Here is a 10,000-nt window from a genome sequence, read left to right as displayed (position 1 = left end):
TGGGGCAAAATAGTATTTAGTCAGCCACCAATTGTGCTAGTTCTCCCACTTAAAAAGATGAGAGAGGCCTGTAATTTTCATCATAGGTATACCTCAGCTATGAGAGACAAAATGAAAAAAAAAAAATCTAGAAAATCACATTGTCTGATTTTTAAAGAATTTATTTGCAAATTATGGTGGAAAATAAGTATTTGGTCAATAACAAAAGGTGATTTCAATACTTTGTTACATGTCCTTTGTTGGCAATGACAGATGTCAAACGTTTTCTGTAAGTCTTTACAAGGTTTTCACACACTGCTGCTGGTATTTTGGCCCATTCCTCCATGCAGATCTCCTCTAGAGCAGTGATGTTTTTGGGCCTTCGCTGGGCAACACAGACTTTCAACTCCCTCCAAAGATTTTCTATGGGGTTGAGATCTGGGGACTGGCTAGGCCACTCCAGGACCTTGAAATGCTTCTTACGAAGCCACTCCTTCGTTGCCCGGGCGGTGTGTTTGGGGTCATTGTCATGCTGAAAGACCCAGCCACGTTTCATCTTCAGTGCCCTTGCTGATGGAAGGAGGTTTTCACTCAAAATCTCACGATACATGGCCCCATTCATTCTTTCCGTCACACGGATCAGACGTCCTGGTCCCTTGGCAGAAAAACAGCCCCAAAGCATGATGTTTCCACCCCCATGCTTCACTGTAGGTATGGTGTTCTTTGGATGCAACTCAGCATTCTTTCTCCTCCAAACACGACGAGTTGAGTTTTTACCAAAAAGTTCTATTTTGGTTTCATCTGACCATATGACATTCTCCCAATCCTGTTCTGGATCATCCAAATGCTCTCTAGCAAACTTCAAACGGGCCCGGACATGCACTGGCTTTAGCAGGGGGACACGTCTGGCACTGCAGGATTTTAGTCCCTGGCGGCGTAGTGTGTTAGTGATGGTAACCTTTGTTACTTTGGTCCCAGCTCTCTGGAGGTCATTCACTAGGTCCCCCCGTGTGGTTCTGGGATTTTTGTTCACCGTTCTTGTGATCTTCTTTTGACCCCACAGGGTGAGATCTTGCGTGGAGCCCCAGATCGAGGGAGATTATCAGTGGTCTTGTATGTATTCCATTTCCTAATAATTGCTCCCACAGTTGATTTCTTCACACCAAGCTGCTTACCTATTGCAGATTCAGACTTCCCAGCCTGGTGCAGGTCTACAATTGTGTTTCTGGTGTCCTTTGACAGCTCTTTGGTCTTGGCCATAGTGGAGTTTGGAGTGTGACTGTTTGAGGTTGTGGACAGGTGTCTTTTATACTGATAAGGATTTCAAACAGGTCCCATTAATACAGGTAACGAGTGGAGGACAGAGGAGCCTCTTAAAGAAGAAGTTACAGGTCTGTGACAGCCAGAAATCTGAAAATTTGTGAAAGCCACAAATACTTATTTTCCACCATAATTTGCAAATAAATTCTTAAAAAATCAGACAATGTGATTTTCTGGATTTTCTTTTTTCATTTTGTCTCTCATAGCTGAGGTTTACCTATGATGAAAATTACAGGCATCTCTTGTCTTTTTAAGTGGGAGAACTTGCACAATTGGTGGCTGACTAAATACTTTTTTGCCCCACTGTATATTACTCATAGACTACTGTTAGATTTAAACAGCAAAGATAGAGACATGTTAGAAGTCAACAACAACATAATTTATTGCAGCAATTTAAAATTCCAAAAATACATGCGCATGTGAAATGTACCGATCAAACGCCACGTCACAAGGCATATAATAAAATCAAATGATTCCATTGCTCTTGTGTGGGAGGTCACTTTCAAGCTGCACTTGCTGTCTCACTCAGATTTTAATTCAACCACTGTGGTTAAAATGTCCTCATATTGATCAATGACTGAAGACATAGGCTACTGTAGACATGAATCATGCTGAGACCTGCGGGTGTCAGATAATTTCTGCAGGCGTTTTTTGTTGCGATTGTTTGCATTAAGCACTGTAGGCGCTTCGGTGAGGCTGTGATGAAGTTCACTATTTATTGGACTGTGTCTAGACAGTAACGAACATCCCTGACCATAGTTAATCGCGTTTGTAGTCTACACTCAGACGTGAACTCATTATTGCATGCGGGTGTCTTCATTCATTAAAAAATTAAAACATTCGAGAGTATGCAATAATACAAATTGTTCTAAAGAGGTCTAGACTCCGTGCGCAGCACCGCCTTCTCCAGTGAACCAAGAAAACCCGCGCCGTGACTACCGGGGGATTTGACCCCCTCGGTTTTACACAGGAAACTTGAGATAAGACGGTGAAATCGTCGGGCGTGCCAAACTGCGACCGAACCGGCTTGGCAGTGTAAAAAGACCTATAGCCTACTTCATCCTGCCTAACAATTTGGGCAGGATCTAGACCAAGCTCTCCTAATCGGGTCAGCAATAGCCGTGTGTCAATGCCTAGCCTCTGCGTTTGAATGATAATGAACGAATGGAACGTTGCATTTTTAATGTCTACAAATATTCTAGACTAGAGAATGCGCGCCAATCAATGAAACCTTATGCGGAATCAGATAAAGTCGGCTCTCTTTGCTGCGCAAAGCATGTTTCAGAAATCAGCACCTAATTGTCACACAAGCTATTTTTGATTTTTGTAATATGGAAGGGGGGAAAATGCTGTGAAAAAATGTACGCACAGTGCATTCAGGATTAGGACCGATACATATGTCGGCCTAGGCCTAATCAATTGTGTTTTAATATCTTTAGCATTCAAATTATTGCAGTCTATTCTTTTCGTAGGCTACTCTGCTGTTGGCCTTGATGTGGAGATATTTTAACGCTTTTTAACCCCATTTTCCTGCGACATTCCTGCGTCTCCCCCTCCTACGGAGCCCATTTCAGCACCGTGTCAGTAGACAGATACAATCCTACGAACGCCGTGAGTGCTGTTCATGTTAAGAGGAGTTTCGGGAAACGCTCCAAAGAAATTCACGATGGTTCGCAAGATTCGTCGTGAGAATGATCGTACGAGCGAAGATCCATCGTTATCGGGAAACGAGGCCCTGGACCGCAACACAACACAACAACACAACACAAAAACACAACAGACATTAGCAATGCACCACTGGACCACAAAACAACACAACAACAAGACAACAACACAACAGACGTTAGCAACGCACCACTGGATCCCAATACAACAACACAACACAACACAACAACAACACAACCACACGACAGACGTTTGCACCGCACAACTGGACCACAACACAACAACACAACAATAACACAACAACACAACCACACAACAGACGTTAGCACCGCACAACTGGACCACAACACAACAACAGAACAACAACAGAACAACACAACCACACAACAGACGTTAGCACCGCACCACTTGCCCACAACACAACACAACAACACAACAACACAACAGACGTTAGCAACGCACCCCTGGACCCCAATACAACAACAATACAACAACACAACAACACAAAATACGTTAGCACCGCACCACTGGCCCGCAACACAACAAAACAACAAAACAACAACACAACAACACAACAGACGTTAACACCGCACCACTGGCCCACAGCACAACACAACAACAACACAGCAGACTTTGGCCCCGCAAAACTTTACCGCAAAACAATACAACCACACAACAACACAACACAGCAACACAGCAAATGTTAGAACCCAACATCTGTTCTATAAAACCCTCTAGTCTCTAGACCAGTTAACCCTCACCAGTTAAACCCTCTAGTCTAGAGACTAGAGGGTTAAACTGGTCTATACTGGTTAAACTGGTCTAAACTGGTCTCTAGACCAGTTAACCTCTAGCCTCTGGACCAGTTAACCTCTAGCCTCTAGACCAGTTAACCTCTAGCCTCTGGACCAGTTAACCTCTAGCCTCTGGACCAGTTAACCTCTAGCCTCTGGCCCAGTTAACCTCTAGCCTCTGGACCAGTTAACCTCTAGCCTCTGGACCAGTTAACCTCTAGCCTCTGGACCAGTTAACCCTAACCAGTTAACCTCTAGTCTCTGGACCAGTTAACCTCTAGCCTCTAGTTAAAGCAGGCGGCGGGTCTATCTTACCTCCAGCTTGGCTCTGGACCTGGAGGAAACACAGCGTTAAACACGCGAGGAGCGCACAGCGTCTGCTGCCTTCCTCCATGACGCTCACGCACACACACAATATCTCAACAATGGACAGGCAGACAGACAGGCACACAGACAGACAGGTTGGTGAGGGCTGTTTTTTGAGAATGCAACGTTTGCACAGAGATGTCCCCATAGTCTGGTCAACAGAGAGGGACTTTAGCCCGGACACACACACACACAGACACACACACACACACACACACACACACACGCCAGCAATGTTGATCCCTGCTCCGTCAAAATAATACAAATAACATCAGCCGCACGATATTACCCCCCACCCCGTCTCACCTCCTCCTCCTCCTCTAGTCACCTCACTGTCCCCTCTGCCCGTCTCACCTCCTCCTCTAGTCACCTCACTGTCCCCTCTGCCCGTCTCACCTCCTCCTCTAGTCACCTCACTGTCCCCTCTGCCCGTCTCACCTCCTCCTCCTCCTCTAGTCACCTCACTGTCCCCTCTGCCCGTCTCACCTCCTCCTCTAGTCACCTCACTGTCCCCTCTGCCCGTCTCACCTCCTCCTCCTCCTCCTCTAGTCACCTCACTGTCCCCTCTGCCCGTCTCACCTCCTCCTCCTCCTCCTCTAGTCACCTCACTGTCCCCTCTGCCCGTCGCTATTGCTCATTCGCATGACCTAAGTACAGCGGCAAGTGGCCACTGGGCGCAGTGTGGGGCTCCTACCACTAGGGGGTGCCCGCGGCCCAAATTACTACCGCGGCCCAAATAAGTGCACCGGTCCACCGGGAAACGATCTTCCCGATGACCACTCCGCCTCTGTCTGTCTGTCTGTCTGTCTCTCTGTCTGTCTGTCTGCCTTCCTGTCTCTCTGCCTGTCTGTCTGTCTGTCAGTCTGTTTGTCTGTCTGTCGGTCAGTTTGTGTGTCACAGATGGTGTGTGTGGTTCTGTGTATAATTTCCAGTAATCCAGATGGACGCTTTGTGGACAGACGTTTATTCACATTGTTCAGATCCAACAAGACAGTGAGACACAATCACACGTTGTTCTACAGAGAATACAGATCTATAGATCTACAGCATTAAGGCTGTACACACAAAGTCTACAGATCTATAGATCTACAGCATTAAGGCTGTACACACAAAGTCTACAGATCTATAGATCTACAGCATTAAGGCTGTACACACAAAGTCTACAGATCTATAGATCTACAGCATTAAGGCTGTACACACAAAGTCTACAGATCTATAGATCTACAGCATTAAGGCTGTACACACAAAGTCTACAGATCTATAGATCTACAGCATTAAGGCTGTACACACAAAGTCTACAGATCTATAGATCTACAGCATTAAGGCTGTACACACAAAGTCTACAGATCTATAGATCCACAGTGTCTATGGTGCACAGCTGAGCTCTACAGATCTATAGATCCACGGTCTCTATGGCGCTCTGGCTGGGACCCAGGACCGGTGGAGGGGGCCTGCGTCCCTCCTCTGCCTACCCGCCTCAGGGCCCTTCTCCCTGGGCATCAGCAGCTTCATGGCCTCCCTGATCCAGCGGATGTACTTGGACACCTGGGTGTAGACGCCGTACTTCCCCTGGCGCGCACAGCCCTCCCCCCAGCTCACCACGCCCGTCACGAAGTAGGTGTTCCGGTACGAGGTGACGTGGGGGCCGCCGCTGTCCCCTTGACAGGCGTCGTGCTTGCCGTCGCCGAAGCCGGCGCAGAACATGTGGCTGGTGATCTGGAACTGGCTGGACTCCATGCAGGCGGCGCGGTCCACGAAGGGCAGGAAGAGACGCTGCAGCACCGAGGCCTGCTGCTTCCCCTCGCCCAGACGGCCCAGACCGCTGACCAGGCCCAGGGGCTGGCGCATCAGGACCTGGGGGAGGAGAGGGGGGAGGAGGAGCAGATGATAAGAATGGAGATGAAGCGATAGGGTGATGGGGAGAGGCTCCTCTTGTGAGAAGCAGCAGGAGGAGGAGGAGGAGGAGGGGCAGGAGGAGGAACAGGAGGAGGAGGAGGAGGAGGAGGAGGAACAAGAGGAGGAGGAGGAGGAGGAGGAGGAACAGGAGGAGGAGGAGGAGGAGGAGGAGGAACAGGAGGAGGAGGAGGAGGAGGAGGAACAGGAGGAGGAGGAGGAGAAGGAGGAGGGGGAGGAGGGGGTGGAGCAGGAGGAGGAGGAGGAGGAGAAGGAACAGGAGGAGGAGGAGGAGGAGGAGGAGGAGGAGGAGGAGGAACAGGAGGAGGGAGGAGGAGGAGGAACAGGGAGGAGGGGGTGGAGCAGGAGGAGGAGGAGGAGGAGGAGGAGGAACAAGAGGAGGAAGAGGAGGAGGAGGAGGAGGAGGAGGAACAGGAGGAGGAGGAGGAGGAGGAGGAGGAGGAGGAGGAACAGGAGGAGGAGGAGGAGGAGGAGGAACAGGAGGAGGAGGAGGAGGAGGAGGAACAGGAGGAGGAGGAGCAGGAGGAGGGGGAGGAGGGGTGGAGCAGAAGGAAGGAGGAGGAGGGGGTGGAGCAGGAGGAGGGGGGAGGAGGAGGAGGAACAGGAGGAGGAGGAGGAACAGGAGGAGGAGGAGGAGCAGGAGGAGGAACAGGAGGAGGAGGAGGAGCAGGAGGAGGGGGAGGAGGGGGTGGAGCAGGAGGAGGAGGAGGAGGAGGAACAGGAGGAGGAGGAGGAGGAGGAGGAACAGGAGGAGGAGGAGCAGGAGGAGGGGGAGGAGGGGGTGTAGCAGGAGGAGGAGGAACAGGAGGAGGAGGAGGAGGAGAAGGAACAGGAGGAGGAGGAGGAGGAGGAGGAGGAGGAGGAGGAGGAACAGGAGGAGGAGGAGGAGGAGGAACAGGAGGAGGGGGTGGAGCAGGAGGAGGAGGAGGAGGAGGAGGAGGAACAAGAGGAGGAGGAGGAGGAGGAGGAGGAGGAGGAGGAACAGGAGGAGGAGGAGGAGGAGGAGGAGGAACAGGAGGAGGAGGAGGAGGAACAGGAGGAGGAGGAGGAGGAGGAACAGGAGGAGGAGGAGCAGGAGGAGGGGGAGGAGGGGTGGAGCAGAAGGAAGGAGGAGGAGGGGGTGGAGCAGGAGGAGGGGGAGGAGGAGGAGGAACAGGAGGAGGAGGAGGAACAGGAGGAGGAGGAGGAGCAGGAGGAGGAGGAGGAACAGGAGGAGGAGGAGGAGGAGGAACAGGAGGAGGAGGAGGAGCAGGAGGAGGGGGTGGAGCAGGAGGAGGAGAGGAGGAGGAACAGGAGGAGGAGGAGGAACAGGAGGAGGAGGAGGAGCAGGAGGAGGGGGAGGAGGGGGTGGAGCAGGAGGAGGAGGAGGAGGAGGAGGAGGAGGAGCAGGAGGAGGGGGAGGAGGGGGTGTAGCAGGAGGAGGAGGAACAGGAGGAGGAGGAGGAGGAGAAGGAACAGGAGGAGGAGGAGGAGGAGGAGGAGCAACAGGAGGAGGGGGAGGAGGGGGAGGAGGAGGAGGAGGAACAGGAGGAGGAGGGGGTGGAGCAGGAGGAGGAGGAGGAGGAACAGGAGGAGGAGGAGGAGGAACAGGATGAGGAGGAGGAGCAGGAGGAGGGGGTGGAGCAGGAGGAGGAGGAGGAGCAACAGGAGGAGGGGGAGGAGGGGGAGGAGGAGGAGGAGGAGGAGGAGGAGCAGCAGGAGCCTACCTTCTCGGCGAACTCCCTCTGGGGGAGGCAGGCGGGGATGATGAACTCAGAGAAGGCGATGGGGGAGCTGAGCTTGATGAGGGCGATGTCGTTGTGGAAGGTCCCAGGCGCGTAGCGGCGGTGGATCAGCACCCGGTCCACCGTGTGGGCCTCCTCCGGCCCTCCCTCACCCGCGTGTCGAACTCGCCTGCACGCACACGCACTGACTCACTACAGGGACTGGAACCCCCAACCCTGCCCTGTTGGTGCCTTGCTCTACCAATGAGTCACTACAGGGACTGGAACCCCCAACCCTGCCCTGTTGGTGCCTTGCTCTACCACTGAGTCACTTACAGGGGCCTGGAACCCCCAACCCTGCCCTGTTGGTGCCTTGCTCCACCACTGAGTCACTACAGGGACTGGAACCCCCAACCTGCCCTGTTGGTGCCTTGCTCTACCACTGAGTCACTACAGGGACTGGAACCCCCAACCCTGCCCTGTTGGTGCCTTGCTCTACCACTGAGTCACTACAGGGGACTGGAACCCCCAACCCTGCCTGTTGGTGCCTTGCTCTACCACTGAGTCACTACAGGGACTGGAACCCCCAACCCTGCCCTGTTGGTGTGAGGCAGCATGTGATTGGCCGTACCGAGGATGACGTAGATGTATCGTGATTGGTTCATGCAGTGGGCGGCGGTCAGGATCATGTAGTGGTTTAAGATGGTTCCTCCACAGAAGCCTCGGTCCTCCTCGTTCAAGAGGAGAGCCTGGGAGAAGACCAGTACAACCAGAACAACCATTAGAAACAGTTTCAACAAGTACAACCACTAGAAACCAGTTCAACAAGTACAACCACTAGAAACCAGTTCAACAAGTACAACCACTAGAAACCAGTACAACCAGTACAACCATTAGAAACCAGTTCAACAAGTACAACCACTAGAAACCAGTACAACCAGTACAACCACTAGAAACCAGTACAACCAGTACAACCACTAGAAACCAGTACAACCATTAGAAACCAGTTCAACAAGTACAACCACTACAAACCAGTTCAACCACTAGAAACCAGTACAACCAGTACAACCGCTAGAAACCAGTACAACCATAGAAACCAGTTCAACCAGTACAACCACTAGAAACCAGTACAACCAGTACAACCACTAGAAACCAGTACATCCAGTATAGATATTATAACCAGTACAACTAGTAAAACCATTAGAAACCAGTACAACTGGTATACATATTAGAAACCAGTACAAGCAGTACAACCACTAGAAACCAGTAGAACCAGTACAACCAATATAGATATTAAAAAAAGTACAACCAGTATACGTATTGGAAACCAGTACAACCAGTACAATTAGTATACGTATTAGAAACCAGTACAACCAGTAAAGATATTAGAAACCAGTACAACCAGACTAACAAGTATGACAAGTATACCTGCCAGTATGACCAGTCTAACCAGTTTAACCAGTATATCCAGTCTAACCAGCATAACCATTCTAAACCAGTCAGACCAGCCTAGTCGGTATGAACCAGTTTAACCAGTCCAACCAGTATGACCAGATTAGCCAGTGTTACCAGTGTAGCCAGCATAAACAAGAATAAACCAGTCTAAACCACCAGCCTAGTCGGTATGAACCAGTCCGACCGGTCCCGACCAGTATGACCAGTATGACCAGTCCGACCGGTCCGACCAGTATGACCAGTCCGACAGGTCCGTCCAGTATGACCAGTATGACCGGTCCGACCTTTATGACCAGTATGACCAGTATGAGCAGTCCGACCGGTCCGACCAGTATGACCAGTATGAGCAGTCCGACCGGTCCGACCAGTATGACCAGTATGACCAGTATGACCGGTCCGACCTTTATGACCAGTATGACCAGTATGAGCAGTCCGACAGGTCCGTCCAGTATGACCAGTATGAGCAGTCCGACCGGTCCGACCAGTATGACCAGTATGACCGGTCCGACCTTTATGACCAGTATGACCAGTATGAGCAGTCCGACCGGTCCGACCTTTATGACCAGTATGACCAGTATGACCAGTATGACCGGTCCGACCAGTATGAGCAGTCTGACCGGTCCGACCAGTATGACCAGTATGACCAGTATGACCAGTATGACCGGTCCGACCTTTATGACCAGTATGACCAGTATGACCAGTCTGACCGGTCCGACCAGTATGAGCAGTCCGACCGGTCCGACCAGTATGACCAGTATGACCGGTCTGACCAGTGTACCTGCCAGGGGCACTCCCCGGGGAGGC

The 10,000-nt window shown here is 51.3% G+C and overlaps 3 protein-coding genes across 18 annotated transcripts in view; all 3 read right to left on the bottom strand.

The window, feature by feature from the left end:
* Window positions 1-4,152, bottom strand: part of prozb (protein Z, vitamin K-dependent plasma glycoprotein b) — a gene marked incomplete at both ends in the record, with an annotated part of 17,862 nt that extends 13,710 nt beyond the window's left edge. Inside the window, one exon of the mRNA XM_079735603.1 lies at window positions 4,074-4,152. Within this exon, the coding sequence (XP_079591729.1) occupies window positions 4,074-4,152 (79 nt within the window). The remainder of the gene's footprint in view (window positions 1-4,073) is intronic.
* LOC307074772 (NACHT, LRR and PYD domains-containing protein 3-like) overlaps window positions 1-10,000 on the bottom strand; it is a 408,596-nt gene that overhangs the window by 109,581 nt on the left and 289,015 nt on the right. The gene's annotated exons all lie outside the window — the stretch shown is intronic.
* The window catches only part of LOC307074778 (coagulation factor X-like), a gene marked incomplete at both ends in the record, with an annotated part of 8,852 nt that continues 4,386 nt past the window's right edge, over window positions 5,535-10,000 (bottom strand). Inside the window, 5 exon segments of the mRNA XM_079735122.1 lie at window positions 5,535-5,978; window positions 7,745-7,902; window positions 7,905-7,931; window positions 8,373-8,490; window positions 9,975-10,000. The exon segment at window positions 9,975-10,000 is cut by the window's right edge and continues 196 nt beyond it. Coding sequence (XP_079591248.1) covers window positions 5,535-5,978; window positions 7,745-7,902; window positions 7,905-7,931; window positions 8,373-8,490; window positions 9,975-10,000 — 773 coding nt within the window.

Source organism: Pollachius pollachius, assembly GCF_949987615.1.
Source record: "Pollachius pollachius genome assembly, chromosome: 4".
NCBI lineage: Eukaryota > Metazoa > Chordata > Actinopteri > Gadiformes > Gadidae > Pollachius > Pollachius pollachius.
Note: the sequence above shows the minus strand (reverse complement) of the source record. Positions and strands in the feature narration are given on the sequence as shown.